Source organism: Syngnathus acus, chromosome 10 (genome assembly GCF_901709675.1).
Source record: "Syngnathus acus chromosome 10, fSynAcu1.2, whole genome shotgun sequence".
Classification (NCBI taxonomy): domain Eukaryota; kingdom Metazoa; phylum Chordata; class Actinopteri; order Syngnathiformes; family Syngnathidae; genus Syngnathus; species Syngnathus acus.
This window is the reverse complement of record NC_051095.1, coordinates 5,374,364-5,392,113: the sequence shown is the minus strand read 5'-3', so window position 1 is coordinate 5,392,113 and position 17,750 is coordinate 5,374,364. Positions and strand designations below refer to the sequence as shown.

The 17,750-nt window shown below is 39.9% G+C and overlaps 1 protein-coding gene and 1 long non-coding RNA gene across 2 annotated transcripts; both read left to right on the top strand.

The window, feature by feature from the left end:
- The first annotated feature begins 1,389 nt into the window (after positions 1-1,389).
- LOC119129674 (cell surface glycoprotein 1-like) lies at positions 1,390-7,678 on the top strand. The gene is made up of 9 exons (XM_037263044.1): positions 1,390-1,771; positions 3,189-5,107; positions 5,438-5,689; positions 5,782-5,846; positions 5,930-6,099; positions 6,289-6,491; positions 6,963-7,024; positions 7,093-7,241; positions 7,319-7,678. Exons 2-9 carry the CDS (start codon positions 3,206-3,208, stop codon positions 7,405-7,407), a joined length of 2,892 nt encoding a protein of 963 aa, XP_037118939.1. The 5' UTR covers positions 1,390-1,771; positions 3,189-3,205; the 3' UTR covers positions 7,408-7,678.
- A 2,071-nt stretch (positions 7,679-9,749) lies between these two features.
- Positions 9,750-10,710, top strand: LOC119128779. Its single transcript, XR_005099077.1, has 3 exons — positions 9,750-9,940; positions 10,254-10,424; positions 10,502-10,710. It is a non-coding gene; the product is annotated as an uncharacterized LOC119128779 (long non-coding RNA).
- Positions 10,711-17,750: the final 7,040 nt, after the last annotated feature.

Sequence of the window (17,750 nt, the reverse complement as noted above, 5' to 3'; positions counted from 1 at the left end):
CCAGTAATTGAAACCTAGTGTAGTCTTTTTTTACAAACATCATATGAGTACTTCGATTTGCTCCAGAATCCCCCAGAACGAATTACATTACTCTTTTAATGAGTTAAGTACATGAGCTCTTCCTCAGCAATAATTTTCACAAAGTCTCGTTTTGAGGTCATTTGATGCCTGGACTTTAAGAACCCGCCAAGTTTCGGACCGAATGATCTTATGTTGAGAAATAACCAATCTACGTTATTTTACATTTGAATGGAACCTTTTAAGCAGATTGCGCACGTTTGCAGTTTCTATTAGAAAACAAATGAACATCGTTAAAATGGACAACACTGGAGAATTGTAGCAAAATGTCAAATGTTTTCAGTAAATATTGAAAAATAACATTCTAGTAGTGGCATGTAAATATTTTACAGTTGCATATAGTATGTGTTCTTCTAAATAAGGTGCAGTATAGAAGTTCTCCAAAGTGTAGTCTTTGGACTAAATGTCCACAAGGGCGCGCTAAAGTTTACGTAATGAAGTTACGCACAACACGTGCAGCTCCTTTTGCAAACCGACTAAACACCTGAACTATAGTGCTTGAACTCAGGCTGTCGGCACACAAGAAAGGCAATTTCAAACATGTAAATACTATATTAATAGTGTAAATGACATATAGAAAATAATGTATAAATAATATAAATGATACGTGTGTGTGTGCGTGTGTGTGTGTAACATAAGTAGATGTAGCTATAGTATACATACTGTAAATATGATTTTAGAACTCTTTTCTTATTATAATTTTTTTATAACAAGATACAATACTGTAAATATGTGTTTAGAACTCATTATTATGACAGTTCTGTACATACTGCAATTGTGTGGGCACTCCCTGTCTTCTGCTGGTGTGCGGGCAACTATGTTGCCATAATTCCTCACTTTAGAATTTTTATCTAGAATTTATTATATTTTTGGGGGGGATCCGCTATGTACTGAAGCCGTGATAAATGAACCACGATGTAGCGAGGGATTACTGTATTTTTGAGAGGACGTCAACTCCAAACGACGTGCCAATGTCCAGTGACGTCACGCTAGCCATCCCCATTGTACAAAAAAATGATCGAGATGTTTCCATGAAAGACAATCTGATGGAAGATAAACGATCTTCCAAAGGCTTCTTGAAAACAACCTAAAATGTCGCTGGCCCTGCCCCCATCTGACATGCTATTGGCTGAGTTTCTGCAGAGGTCACATAACACTAGTGCTGTCATTATGGGATATTTATTGTGTAGTAGTAGTCGCATCATAATGTGTCACAAAATTGAAGACCCACAGGATATTTTGGTCATGCGTCAATGTTCACTGGGTTGCGAGAGAATTTGAAGTTAAGGAGCGTGAAGATGGCATGTGGGGGGAGACCTTTATGCAAAACACCTCATTGGTTGAGGCTTGTTTTGTTGTGTATCTTAAATACTGAACTGCACAAATTTACAAAATGTGTTAAAAATCCATTTAAAATGACATTAAGCAAAATTTAAAAAATACCTGACTCTCAATTTAGTGGCATTTACATTACAAGTACACGAGTATTTAATGTTGTTGAAGCGATATTGTTGAAGAATGACAGAGTAGGAGTATTTTTTCCCCCGAAGGCTGTGGCTTCTCAACCTATATCTCCGCCCCATGTAGAACCCATATAAAAGGTTGCCAAGAATTTTCACCTGTGAAGAAAAGCATTGTTTTCAAAAAGATCATCATAGATTACAGCCTTTTGCTTCACTTCACAGATTCAAAGGTAGGCTCCATAATATGTACAGTCAAAATATATCCTGATTATGTTGTGTTACTGCGATGCAAATTTCATGCCAATAATACAATTAATTGTAGTACGCAACCGCAAAAACTTTAAGATTGCTCATTATTCATTATTATATAACATTATTCGAAAACAAAACGAAAATGAAATGAAACGAAACAAAACAAAACGGCATTATATGTACTTTTCGAAAATAAAAAAAAAACTGTTTTGTTTCTTTAATTTATTTGCATTTTATTAAACATACAAATGTGTCAGATCATTTTGCCAGACCCTGTACAACTAATTGTAGTACGCAACCGCAAAAAATAATATACCGTTTTTTTCCATGTATAATGCGCAAAATTTAACTAATTTATTGTCCTAAAATCTGGGGTGCGCATTATACAGGGGTACAATTTTTTTTTTAATTTTTATTTTTTTATTTAATTTTTTATTTTTTGTGAAGAAAATCATGGTACAACAATTTTTGAAGAAAATCTTGTCACGGATGGTTCTTTACAACATCACTTTCCTCTCTTTTCATTTTAACCTAACTGATCGCGGTGGTGCCTTTCTGGGCAGTCGGAGAAATCAACGCCAACAAAAAAAATACATCCAGCCTAGTTAAGAAATCACCAGAAAGATCACCATGACAATTGTGAATAATAAATAAATAATTATTATATATATTATATATATTATTATTATAATAATAAATAATTGTGATAAATAACTGGAACATCACTCAAATATTGGTGATCCCGTTGAGAGTCTCACATATTTCTTTGCTATCGAGTTTGCTACTGCATGTGCAGTGATACTGACCGGCAGAATAACATCCGGTTGTTCCCAAAGATGATCTTTTTTCTGAAATACTTTTATGTTTACGGACTTAAGTAACCCGGCCGGGTCATACCAAAGACTATAAAAATGGGACCCATTGCCTCCCTGCTTGGCACTCAGCATTAAGGGTTGGAATTGGGGGGTTAGATCACCAAATGATTCCCGAGCGCGGCGCCGCTGCTGCTCACTGCTCCCCTCTCCCCCAGGGGATGGATCAAAATCACACGGGGATGGGTCAAATGCAGAGGACAAATTTCACCACACCCAGACGCGTGTGTGACGATCATTGGGACTTTAAAAAAATTAAATAAATAAATAATAATTAAAAAAAAGGTCAAAATTTGGGTGCATATTATACATGGGTACAGGCTTTTTTCCAGCATCGACATGCCATTTTTAGGGTGCGTATTATACATGGGGGTGCATTATACATGGAAAAAAACGGTAGTCTTAATCTCTAAACTGTAAATTAATTTGATATGTATTTATTTTAATATACACCATTGGAGCAGATGTGTTTACTTCATATTGTCAGAACTCGATAAATACTGACCTTTTGCCATCATTTCAGGGAGTGCTTTGAAAGCAATGTCCAAAAAACTGGTCTTAGTTTTGATATTGGCCTGGGTGTTAATGGCTGCCTATGGCCAAGAAACCCCGTCCAGCGGCGACGGAGAGTCCGGCAGCGGCGACGGAGAGTCCGGCAGCGGCGACGGAGAGTCCGGCAGCGGCGACGACGGACAGTCCGGTAGTGGCGATGAGGGGACTGTAGCCCCCACCTATGTCCCTACAACTAACGAGCCAACTATCACTCAAGAGCCAACCCTCACCCATGTCCCTACAACTAACGAGCCACCTATCACTGAAGAGCCAACCCCCACCCATGTCCTTACAACTAACGAGCCAACTATCACTCAAGAGCAAACCCCCACCCATGTCCCTACAACGAACGAGCCAACTATCACTGAAGAGCCAACCCCCACCCAGGTCCCTACAACTAACGAGCCAACTATCACTCAAGAGCAAACCCCCATCCATGTCCCTACAACTAACGAGCCAACTACCCCTCAAGAGCCAACCCCCACCCATGTCCCTACAACTAACGAGCCAACTATCACTCAAGAGCAAACCCCCATCCATGTCCCTACAACTAACGAGCCAACTACCACTCAAGAGCCAACTACCACTCAAGAGCCAACCCCCACCCATGTCCCTACAACTAACGAGCCAACCATCACTCAAGAGCCAAACCCCACCCATGTCCCTACAACTAACGAGCCAACTATCACTGAAGAGCCAACCCCCACCCATCTCCCTACAACTAACGAGCCAACCATCACTCAAGAGCCAACCCCCACCCATGTCCCTACAACTAACGAACCAACTATCACTCAAGAGCCAACCCCCACCCAGGTCCCTACAACTAACGCGCCAAATCTCACTCAAGAGCCAACCCCCACCCATGTCCCTACAACTAACGAGCCAACTATCACTCAAGAGCCAACCCCCACCCATGTCCCTGCAACTAACGAGCCAACCATCACTCAAGAGCCAACCCCCACCCATGTCCCTACAACTAACGAACCAACTATCACTCAAGAGCCAACCCCCACCCAGGTCCCTACAACTAACGAGCCAACTATCACTCAAGAGCCAACCCCCACCCATGTCCCTACAACTAACGAGCCAACTACCCCTCAAGAGCCAACCCCCACCCATGTCCCTACAACTAACGAGCCAACTATCACTCAAGAGCAAACCCCCATCCATGTCCCTACAACTAACGAGCCAACTACCACTCAAGAGCCAACTACCACTCAAGAGCCAACCCCCACCCATGTCCCTACAACTAACGAGCCAACCATCACTCAAGAGCCAAACCCCACCCATGTCCCTACAACTAACGAGCCAACTATCACTGAAGAGCCAACCCCCACCCATCTCCCTACAACTAACGAGCCAACCATCACTCAAGAGCCAACCCCCACCCATGTCCCTACAACTAACGAACCAACTATCACTCAAGAGCCAACCCCCACCCAGGTCCCTACAACTAACGCGCCAAATCTCACTCAAGAGCCAACCCCCACCCATGTCCCTACAACTAACGAGCCAACTATCACTCAAGAGCCAACCCCCACCCATGTCCCTGCAACTAACGAGCCAACCATCACTCAAGAGCCAACCCCCACCCATGTCCCTACAACTAACGAACCAACTATCACTCAAGAGCCAACCCCCACCCAGGTCCCTACAACTAACGAGCCAACTATCACTCAAGAGCCAACCCCCACCCATGTCCCTACAACTAACGAGCCAACTATCACTCAAGAGCCAACCCCCACCCATGTCCCTGCAACTAGCGAGCCAACTATCACTCAAGAGCCAACCCCCACCCATGTCCCTACAGCGAACGGGCCAACCATCACACAAGGACCAACCCCCACCCATGTCCCTACAACTAACGAGCCAACTACCACTCAAGAGCCAACTACCACTCAAGAGCCAACCCCCACCCATGTCCCTACAACTAACGAGCCAACCATCACTCAAGAGCCAAACCCCACCCATGTCCCTACAACTAACGAGCCAACTATCACTGAAGAGCCAACCCCCACCCATCTCCCTACAACTAACGAGCCAACCATCACTCAAGAGCCAACCACCATTCATGTCCCTACAACTACAGGGCCAACCATCACTCAAGAGCCAACACTCACCGATGTCCCTACAACTAAAGGGCCAACCATCACTCAAAAGCCAACCCCCACCCATGTCCCTACAGCTAAAGGGCCAACCATCACTCAAGAGCCAACCCCCACCCATGTCCCTACAACTAAAGGGCCAACCATCAATGTAGGACCAACTCCTACCAATGTCCCTACAACAACTAAAGGGCCAACAATCACTCAGGGGCCTACTGCTCCAAATCCAACAACTCCAGCAGTAGTCCCCACATCTTCACCACCGGTTGTTGTGCTGTCGGCAACTTTGGGGGAACCGTTTGTGGAAGAATTCAACAACGTCAACAGTCCACAGTACAAAGCTCTTGAAAGGAGGGTTGTGACTGCGGTGGGTCCAGTTGACATCCTCACGATGCTTTTTGTCCTGGCTTTTAATGTTTTTCTGGCTTCTAATTTGTCACCTTTTTTCCCATGTTACAGTATGACATCATCTACAGGACGAGATATGGCATTGTCTTTATTCGTACCTTTGTTATTCGAATTTTGTAAGTTTGTGCACTTGTTTTGAGAATTGAGAATATATGAAGCTGTATCCAAATGAAAACATATTTTGGGTCTTTCCACACAGCCGCGCTGTGGTGTTGACGCGAATGGATAAGACGCAAGTGGAAGTTGGACTGGAGTTCAAGAACACATCTACCACTCCCGCGGACGAGGACGTCGTCGCTACCTTGGAGGAAATGCTCGGCCAGCCCAACAACACCTTCAACCTTTTCGTTGAGAGCATTGAAGTCATTGGTGAGTTCTCCCGCCGTCAACAGCTTGGCCATGTCCGCCGTTGGGATGTTAAAACCATTTTTGTAATTTTTGTGCCATCGGTGGAGGTTTATTAGGGAGTAGCAAGAATTTTTGGTCTAGTAATTTTTGTTGTAGTAAATTTGTTGTGAGTACAAGGATGAACCAAGTGTCTCCCGATTGTTGTGCCAGACTCTCCGCAAAGAAATTTGACAACAGCAAAACCCAACGCCACTGCGGCTCCAGCTATGGCGTCCACCGAGAACCCCGTGACGAGCACATCACTCACCACTCGGACTTTGAGGTTTACGTCTGTCGGCGAGGTGTTCACAAGCGACTTGCTCAATCAGTCATCTGCTGCGTTTATCAGTCGAGCGGAACTCATCAAGATGACGGTGAGGCCCTTGGAAAAATGTTTTGAGATTCACAACAGCATTAGAGTAAAGCACCTTCCCTAATTGTTTTGACTTACAAAACGTTATGGAGCTTACAAAAGTGTTAGGTTGGAGAAATTCTGGGGGAAAAAGCATTCACGCTAATTTAGGCGCAAGCTCAAACTGTTTCATTTTTTTTGCAAATGTTGACAGTCGTCAGAATGCTTGATTCTCAGCATTTGACAAAAATAACAGTTTTTTGTTAAATGCTGAGATTCAAGTATTCCCATAATTATAATTACAAAAAAAGTAGTAGTGGTAGCCCACAGAAAAGGCTTCATTTTTAGCGTTTATGTTAACAGTGATACGGAGCATTCCGACTCATCCTGCTGTGAAGCCACCAAAATTCAGCCTACTCATTGCAATACTTGATTCTCTGCATTCCAACTATGCGATAAACAAAGCTGATACATTGTGACGCTTTCTCTACAGCTTGAACCATTCTACAATGTCACGTTTTCTTCATTCAACGACCTGACAGTAACGTCATTCAGGTAAATAAATAAATAAAGTAGAGGTGTATTTCTGGCTGAGTATTCATGAGTGAGGATTTTTTTTGCAGTAATGGCTCTATTGTCAACTCCATGGACTTGAGATTCGAATCCAGCCTGGTGCCCAGCAATAATGCCATTGCTAACGTTTTGATCAACGCGGCGTCCGACATCACAGCCTTCAACGTGGACACTTCATCCATTTTTGTCAACGGCATACGTAAGCTATATAAAGAAAACAAAGTAATTTTTGCACAATTATTAGAGGCTTATTATTTTATATCTTTTTCTTAATAGTGATTTCAAGCGCAGCGAGCCATAAGACGAGCCTCATCACCGCATCTGGCATGGTGCTGGTGTCATGGTTACTGGTGGGCCAGCAGTAGCATCTTGGGCCGATTTGGCAAAATTGGTCGCCAGGGATCGCCGATTGCCATATCATTAAGCTATATTTATAGGGAGGTGTATGTAAATCAATGCTTTTGCACACTGTATGAGAACAAAAGCTTTTGGATTTTCTTACTGACTAGTAAAATTAAAGCCTGTAGATACTATTTAAATGGAAGCTTTGGACACTGTAAGAACTGAAGTCTTTTGACATGCCATGCAAATGAAAGTTGTTATACACTGTGTACAAATTAAAGCCTTTTAAAACTATATACAAATTAAAGCCTCTGTACACTGTATATTAATCAAAGCCTTTTAACAATGTATACTAATGAAAGAAAACTTTCTGGTCACTATATAAGACTTGAAACCTTAAGGTACTATAAGAATTTAAGCACTTAGAGATGTGATTTTGGCACTCATTCTTGTTACAACACCTTGGCTGGCCGTGAAAAGAAACCAGTAATTGAAACCTAGTGTAGTCTTTTTTTACAAACATCAAATGAGTACTTCGATTTGCTCCAGAATCCTCCAGAACAAATTACATTCCCTTTTAATGAGTTAAGTACATGAGCTCTTCCTCACCAATAATTTTCACAAAATCTCGTTTTGAGGTCATTTGATGCCTGGACTTTAAGAACCCGCCAAGTTTCGGCCCGAATGATCTTATGTTGAGAAATAACCAATTTACGTTATTTTACATTTGAAGGAACCTTTTAAGCAGATTTTGATAATCAACATTCTGACAGATTTCTTTCTGGGAAATTGTGGAAATCTGTGTTTTTTTGAGTAAATTTTCAGTTTTTAAGCGTGCCTAATAGTGCGGAAAATACGGTATTCATACTCCCCGATAACTACAAAGGGATTAATACAGCAACACTCAGCATTTCTAAAGACTGGGATGTGATGGAAATGTTGACCCGTTGCTACCTGGACAAACCGAAATAACTTTCCATCTCCAATTAGCCAACCACAATTTCAATTTTGTCAATCGTGGAAAAAGGTGAATCAATGAACAATGTGCTTTAGGTGACCATTACGTCATGCCATTGACAAAAAAAAATGAAAAGGACGAGCATGTTGATGAGCCTCTCTAATATTAGAAGCGGAAACCAAAGTGGAATGAAACAACACTGAATGAGTCAAGCTGACAAGTGACGTGTGTGTGTTTGTGCGTGTGTGCAGTTTCTATTCCAAAACAAATGAACATGGTTAAAATGGATAACATTGAAGAATTGCAGCAAAATGTCAAATGTTTTCAGCAAATATTGAAAAATAACATTCTAGTAGTGGCATGGAAATTTTTTTAGTTGTATATAGTATGTGTTCTTCTAAATAAGGTACATTATAGAATATAGAAGCTCCCCAAAGTGTAATCTTTGGACTAAATGTCCACAAGGTGCGCCATAGGCGATGTAATGAATTCCCACCGTGAATAACAGAGGAAACAGTTATGCACAACACCTGACCTATAGTGGTTTTTTTTTTTTTTTTTTTGGGTTGCACATACACACATATATTCACACCGTTATATGCGAGAATCGAACTCGCGGTGTCGGCACACAAGACAGGCAAATGTACCCCTACAACCTGTTTGTCTGGATTAAATGTGTCCCATGAACTATGTATTTTTGAGAAGACGTCAACCCCAAATGACGTGCCGACGTCTAGTGACATCACGCTAGCCATCCCCATAGAACAAAACAATGATCCAAATGTTTCCGTGACAGATAATTAGATGCAGTGACGTGCTGTAGGTTTCATGACTGGGGAAGCACTGACGTCACACGATGATGCTGGCGTCTTCTGATTTCAATTCAAAACAATGGAAGAAAGATTGGAGAGGAATTGCTGATAACGAGTATGAGACATTTGTATGAGATATTTTTAGAGACTGCAATACTATCAGATCATCTTGTAGATAGGATTGGGTCGACAACGTTAAATTTGTGGTGAAACGGGTAAGACAGCATTTCATCTTGGTGATTACTAGTATTATTATGTTAGTATTACTGTTAAAAAAAAAAAAAGCCCTTGACTGAGTCTGTCTGTTTTTAGAAAGACTATTATTATAATTATTATAATAAAGAAGTAAAATCAAAAAAATAATCAGATTCTCAATTTAGTGGCATTTACAATACAAGTACACGAGTACCGTAATTTTCGGACTATAAGTCGCGTTTTTTTTTCATAGTTTGGGTGGGGGGCGACTTATACTCAGGAGCGATTTATATACATATATATGGTTTTTTTTCACTTTTTTGGGCATTTAATGGCTGGTGCGACTTATACTCCGGTGCGACTTATAGTCCGAAAATTACGGTACTTAATGTTGTTGAAGCGATATTGTTGACGAATGACACAGTAGGAGTATTTCCCCCCCCCCCCAAAGGCTGTGGCTTATCAATTTATATCTCCGCCCCATGTAGAACCCATATAAGTGGTTGTCAAGAATTTTCACCTGTGAAGAAACGCATTTTTTCCAGAAAGATCATAGATTACAGCTTTTTGCTTCAATTCACACATTTTAAGGTAGGCTGCATAATATGTACAATCAAAATATATGCTGATTTTGTTGTGTTACTGCTATGCAAATTTCATGAAGACTCGTAAATTTGTCAATTATACAATTAATTGTAGTACGCACCCGCAAAAACTTTAAGATTGATCAATTTGATCGTCCTGTATATTTCAAGATGCAACAAATTGTAAAATAATATAGTCTTAATCCCAAAATTGTAGATTAATTTGATATGTATTTATTTTAATCTAAACCATTGGAGCAGATGTGTTTATTTCATATTGTCAGAATTTGATAAAAACTGACCTTTTGCCATCATTACAGGGAGTGCTTTGAAAGCAATGTCCAAAAAAATGGTTTTAGTTTTGATATTGGCCTGGGTGTTTATGACTGCCTATGGCCAAGAAAACCTGTTCAGCGATGACGAACCATTTGGCGACAACGAACTGTCCGGTAGTGGCGATGAAGGGACTATAGCCCCCACCTCATCCATACGTAAGCTATATAAAACAAAAAACGTAATTTTTGCACAATTATTAGAAGCTTATTGTTTTATATGTTCTTCTTAATAGTTTCAAGTGCAGCAAGCCACAAGACGAGCCTCATCACCGCATCTGGCATGGTGCTGTTGTCATGGTTACTGCTGGGCCAGCAGTAGCATCTTGGGCCAGTTTGCCAAAAAATCTCAGGGGGTCTAAAATTGGTCGCTGTGAATCGCCGATCATTAAGTTACATGTAAATGGAAGTGTATGTAAATTAAAGCTTTTGCAGACTGTATAAGGATGAAAGCATTTAGATTTTCTGACTGTCTAGTAAAATTAAAGCCTGTAGATACTATTTATATGGGAGCTTTGTACACTGTGTAAGAACTGAAGTCTTTAGCCATTTCACACAAATGAAAGTTGTTATACACTATGTACAAATTAAAGCCTTTTAAAACTATATAAAAAATAAAGCCTTTGTACACTGTATAATATCAAAGCCTTTAAACAATGTACACTAATGAAAGAAAACTTTCTGGTCACTATGTAACACTGGAAACCTTAAGGCGCTACTGTCATGGATGGAATGGAGCAGGGCGACCATAGGCAGCTTGGACCAGGGTTTATTGGAGAACTCAAAAACAGACTGCTACAACAATTTAAACCTATTTACACTGTATACTAAACAAATTCTTTGTTGATTGTATAGGAACAAAAGACTTAGTACAATATATAGAGAAATAAAAAATCTTTATACACTATAAGAAGCAATATGAAAAATGTGACTGTGTAAAAAAAAAAAATACAATAAAACTTACCCTGCTGGGATTTACCAACACTCTTGTAGGGTCCTGCTCATTATTATCGACACCCATGAAGTGAATGTACATAATACAGAATGTGTCCTGAGAGAAAAAAAAACAAGTGAAATATTTTATTTTCTATAGAGAACTTGTGTTTTTCCCAAAAGAGCAAATGATAAACAACCATTTAAAGCAATAAATAATGTGAGAACTTTTTTTTTGAAAACTCACTGTGCAACACGTACCATACGCAGCACATGGAACTAAACAGGCTGTCATGGGCAAAGGCCAAGAAAGACAGGCAACCATATGAAAAGGTACAACTAAACTTTGCCAAGGAGTACCTGGACAAACCACAAGCCTTCGAGGAAGATGTTTTCTGGATGGACGAAACAAAAATAGAGCTTTCTGGCAATGAATGCAAAAAAAATAATGTAGGCAAAAAATAAAGGGATGCCAATACCGATGAGCAGGACTGGAATATAATTTGTTGTCTGGCCACAAATTGTATGCAAATGGAAATCCTTCTATCAAAATTTAAGCCTGTCAACACTTATGTATACCGGACATAGGCAACTGCTGGACCATCGGCCCACATGCAGCCCCCAACCACACTTTGAGTGGCCCTTGATTAAATTTAGAAACAAAAGAGAAAAATGTAAAATTTTTGGGATAAACATTCATGTTTTCAATGGAAAATGGAGAGAAATGCATCTCAAAGAATATAAAAATACCCCAAATATACGAACATAGTCCTGTACCTCACTAATATTGAAAATATGAATGTCGCACGCATGGACGCGAATCACTCCACGCACGCGTGTGTAAAGAAATACTTACCCTGATGTAATAATAGCATTTAAATAATAATAAATGTACTTATATAATAATAAATTTACTGAAAAACACACACAATAGCGGCAGTTACAGTCAAGACCCGGCGAAACTCCCGCTCACTGTCAACTACTTCCGGGTACAGACGACCCGTTATAAACATCACACACTGTTCATGTTCTACGCAAAATTATACAATGTACAACCGTAACCGTATGTATCATTTTTTTATTTTTTTATTTTATTTTATTTATTTAGACAGGACAGTACCCGTTTGATGAACACTAAAGATACAGACAAATATACAAACATCCCAGTGTAAAACCAGTCGGAATTAGCCGGAGCTAAATTTCATCCGTTGTCCTCGTAACATAGAACATAGACAGGACAGACAAACTAATAGACATTAGACATTACATTAACTAAGCCTGACAAAGCAGACATACAGAATGACAGACTAGTACATTATAGGGAGATAAATAAAAATAAAAACATAGCATAAAAGGTTATATCCACACTGTGGAAAAACTAAATGATTCATATTTAGGCAGTATACCGGCAGTATCGCGAGTTCTGATCATCTTTTCAACAGCGTAACTCACCTGAAACACACCCAACAGCGGCAGTTACAGTCAAGACCCGGCGAAACTCCCGTTCACTGTCAACTACTTCCGGGTAAAGAGGACCCCCGCAGTTGTCCCAGGTGCCTTATTGAAATCCCCAAATACTCGCCACTAGGGGTGTAAATCGCGGGTTTTGTAACGATACGATATCATATCGATACTAAGATCCGCGATACGATATTTGCCGATATCATAAAGCCTGCTGTGATTCATTCACGATACATCACGATATAGAGCTCTACGATCGATATAGAACAATATCCTGATTTATAACAATTCATACGCAAAATCAACAAGGTACTGCAAACTATTTAGGAAATTACAAAGTGCTTCCAAACGAATGACTTGAAGCCCAAAGGGGAGCGAATTTCCTCGTCTTCTTGGACAGACACTAGCCATAGCACCAGCCCAGGAGCCGCGTAGTTGTCGGCTCCCCTTTCACGTGCCTGCTCTGCTCACAACACAACACGCCGCGCACTGCTCCCGGAAAGAGGAAGCAAGCAACAATGAACTGGATTTCAAAATAAAGTCGCGGCTAATGTCCGAGGTCAAAAACGGGCGATATAGATCGATGTTTACGTTTAGCATCGATGCCAACAAATCGTAGAGCATTATATCGATTAATCGATGTGTATCGATGAATCGTTACACCCTTAGTTTCAAATTACTTTTAGGGTTTCTAAGAATAGGGTTTCTAACTAGGCTTTCAAAACTAGGGTTAGGGTTTCCGACCAGGGTTTCCAAGGAGTTTTGCCATTGCTAATTAGGGTTTCAAACTAGGGTTAGTGTTTCCGACTAGGGTTTTAAACCAAGGTTAGGGTTACAAACTAGGTTTTAAAGCTAGGCTTAAGGTTTCCAACGAGGCTTTCAAACTACTTTTAGGGTTTCTAAGATTAGGGTTTCTAACTAGGCTTTCAAAACTAGGGTTAGGGTTTTCGACTAGGGTTTCCAAAGTTAGGGTTAGGGTTAGGGTTAGGATTAGGGTTGGGGTTAGGGTTTCTAACTAGGCTTTCAAAACTAGGGTTAGGGTTAGATTTAGGGTTAGGGTTAGAGTTAGAGTTAAGGTTAGGGTTAGAGTTAGGGTTAGGGTTACTAACTAGGCTTTCAAAACTAGAGTTAGGGTTAGGGTTTCTAACTAGGCTTTCAAAACTAGGGTTAGGGTTTCCGACTAGGGTTTCCAAGGAGTTTTGCCATCGCTAATTAGGGTTTCAAACTAGGCTCAGGGTTTCCGACTAGGGTTTTAAACCAAAGTTAGGGTTTCAAACTAGGTTTTAAAGCTAGGGTTAGGGTTTCCAACGAGGGTTTCAAACTACTTTTAGGGTTTCTAAGATTGGGGTTTCTAACTAGGCTTTCAAAACTAGGGTTAGGGTTTTCGACTAGGGTTTCCAAAATTAGGGTTAGGATTAGGGTTGGGGTTAGGGTTTCTAACTAGGCTTTCAAAACTAGGGTTAGGGTTAGGGTTAGGGTTACTAACTAAGCTTTCAAAACTAGGGTTAGGGTTAGGGTTTCTAACTAGGCTTTCAAAACTAGGGTTAGGGTTTCCGACTAGGGTTTCCAAAGTTAGGGTTAGGGTTAGGATTAGGGTTGGGGTTAGGGTTTCTAACTAGGCTTTCAAAACTAGGGTTAGGTATTTTGAGTTAGGGTTAGGGTTACTAACTAGGCTTTCAAAACTAGGGTTAGGGTTAGGGTTTCTAACTAGGCTTTCAAAACTAGGGTTAGGGTTTCCGACTAGGGTTTCCAAGGAGTTTTGCCATCGCTAATAAGGGTTTCAAACTAGGCTCAGGGTTTCCGACTAGGGTTTTAAACCAAGGTTAGGGTTTCAAACTAGGTTTTAAAGCTAGGGTTAGGGTTTCCAACGAGGGTTTCAAACTACTTTTAGGGTTTCTAAGATTAGGATTTCTAACTAGGCTTTCAAAACGAGGGTTAGGGTTTCCGACCAGGGTTTCCAAGGAGTTTTGCCATTGCTATTTAGGGTTTCAAACTAGGGTTAGGGTTTCCGACTAGGGTTTTAAACAAAGGTTAGGGTTACAAACTAGGTTTTAATGCTAGGGTTAGGGTTTCCAATGAGGGTTTCAAACTACTTTTATGGTTTCTAAGATCAGGGTTTCTAACTAGGCTTTCAAAACTAGGGTTAGGGTTTCCGACCAGGGTTTCCAAGGAGTTTTGCCATCGCTAATTAAAGTTTCAAACAAGGGGTAGGGTTTCCGACTAGGGTTTTAAACCAAGCTTAGGGTTACAAACTAGGTTTTAAAGCTGTTAGGGTTTCTAAGATTAGGGTTTCTAACTAGGCTTTCAAAACTAGGGTTAGGGTTTCCGACCAGGGTTTCCAAGGAGTTTTGCCATTGCTAATTAGGGTTTCAAGCTAGGGTTAGGGTTTCCGACTAGGGTTTTAAATCAAGGTTAGGGTTACAAACTAGGGGTGTAAATCGCGGGTTTTGTAACGATACGATATCATATCGATACAAAGAACTCGATACGATATCTTAAAGCCTGCTGTGATTCATTCACGATACATCACGATATAGTGCTCTACGATCGATATAGAACAATATCCTGATTTATAACAATTCATACGCAAAATCAACAACGTACTGCAAACTCTTTATTTAGGAAATTACAAAGTGCTTCCAAACGAATGACTTGAAGCCCAAAGGGGAGCGAATTTCCTCGTCTTCTTGGACACTAGCCATAGCACCAGCCCAGGAGCCGCGTAGTTGTCGCCTCCCCTTTCACGTGCCTGCTCTGCTCACAACTCAACACGCCGCGCACTGCTCCCGGAAAGAGGAAGCAAGCAACAATGAACTGGATTTCAAAATAAAGTCGTGTCTAATGTCCGAGGTCAAAAACGGGCGATATAGATCGATGTTTACGTTTAGCATCGATGCCAACAAATCGTAGAGCATTATATCGATTAATCGATGTGTATCGATGAATCGTTACACCCCTACTCGCCACTGATACAATAGTACTATTTGCATATAACAGCATAAAACGTGTTCAGAAACATATTCACAAAGTAATTTAAAAAAAAAAAAAAAAAAAAGAAATTTAACATGGCGGGTGAGTATGAATGTCCATTCAAATATCCCAAAACCCACCATGGGCCCCACATGAATGAGTTGATTTTTGTGTAAAAATCCAGAAAACGGCATATTTGAAAAATAAAAAAATATATGTATATGCTTAATCTGTTGTTTTTTTCAGACCCTTTGTTGTTCAGTTAGAATAGTGGATTTTTCCATCCGTCCGTCCATCAATCAATCGCTTGATGGCATTTTTCTTTCCTGTATAGATGTTAATACAGAAAATGTATTAATTTCGCTCTAGACGTCACGAAGCCTTCCGCCCTGTCGAGAAATTGTATCACCACAGCAGGTTCAATATGCCTTGTGCCGTCTATTTTAATGGTTCTACTTTTCACTCAACGTCACTGGCATAGATAGAAAAACAAACCTGCATTATAATCATTATTTTCGAGCCAAGTTGCCAGCAGTGGTTGGGAATCACTCTACGAGAGAGACACTCGTAATAAAACGTAATTACAATAAACTCGAATGATTATATTAATATCTTGCGTGCATGTTTTGCCTTCATATGACATAATAATGTATGAATCATGGAATTAAGTGTGCATTGTGCAAATAAATTGGGACGTCACGTTGAAATTGTTTTGTTCCCAAAAGTGCGACATTACAAATGTTAAACCAACAAACGTGTGACATGAATGAAAAGAGACGTCACGGGGATCATCTTTTTCTCGTCGCTGCATTGCTTTAGTTCAACAGAAACCTGAGAGTGTACCATTGCTACTATAATTAGACACCTTATACCTATATTAGCTACCTGTATGTATGTACTCCATAACTTGGCATGATAAGGAGAAAATTGGCACGCACAGAAAAAATGTTTCCCTTTTATTGAGTGCATTTGCTATCAATCCTTTTTGGTATAAACAACATTAAATTACATTATTTTCTTGAATGAAGCCATACATGGGGAATGTCATCTTTCTCTCTGGTTCATGTTTCTCCATCTATGTCTCTTTTTATTTTCAACGTCATAGAAGACAGCTAAATCTCAAACCGAGATCTCAATTCTCTGACTTTTTACGTCGTGTTGTCATCTGAGCAAAAAAAGAGTAACAAGCATAATCTGACAAAGGGTAGAAATTATGGATATTGTGGAAATTATGGATTATGGATCTTCAAATGTAGAGCGTATAAAGTCAAAGAAAAATCAAGACTCAAGTACTAATAAATATCGACATATACTGTCTGATGCTTCATCTGTTTTCTTTAAATGAGTATGCGGTCCATGGGGTTCCGCCCTCGTTGCTCATTCTTTATTTGCTTTATGTGACATTAGAATCAGCCGGAATGCATGACGACAAAAGAATAGAGGGTGTGAGTGACAGCTGACAGCCTTGATCCAGGAATTGTTCAATAATCTTTAGCAAGATTGCTGCCGAATGCATCACCTTGGGTTCAGGTCAAACACCTTTTGTACAGTTGCGTTATAAAAGCCACTGGGAAAGATGCACAGAGACACTCAGCAAGGTGTAGTCTCAAACTGGAATTACGAAAATCCAAAAAAGGAGAATGCAAGATAATTTTCAGCTTTGATTGATCATAATTTAAGGTATGTCAATTTTGTTGTATTCTTGAACAGTAACATAAATATGGTAAACTTAATTGTAGATTTTTGCTAATGTTTGTCCAAGAACAAACCAACTAATTAGTTTTGTCATCGTTTTTGTCAACACATCGAATATTTTTCTGTGTACTGTACCATCTTAGAAGTAGAAGGAATGTAATATGCAGGATTCATCATTTTGAATTATTAACTTCACGACATTTCAATTGCATTTTATTTATATTTATAAATTATTTATAAATTATTTTAAATATCAAAGCTGAGGGGAAAACGTTAGTGTCGCAAAGACGATTTCATGTGTATTTTATTTTTACAATAATTATTTTAGCTAAATTATAAAAAGTGCAGAAGACAGAAAATGCAGGTTTCATTTAATCAGTATTTTTCTGAATCAAATTATAACTCATTTTATTTTTAATACTGATT

Excerpts from the sequence above, each read along its gene's own strand:
- LOC119129674 (XM_037263044.1), top strand. The coding sequence starts at position 3,206 with ATGTCCAAAAAACTGGTCTTAGTTTTGATATTGGCCTGGGTGTTAATG. Across the intron at positions 5,108-5,437 it reads CAACTACCACTCAAGAGCCA|ACCCATGTCCCTACAACTAA; the intron begins ACTACCACTCAA and ends GAGCCAACCCCC. Across the intron at positions 7,025-7,092 it reads CTGACAGTAACGTCATTCAG|TAATGGCTCTATTGTCAACT; the intron begins GTAAATAAATAA and ends TTTTTTTTGCAG.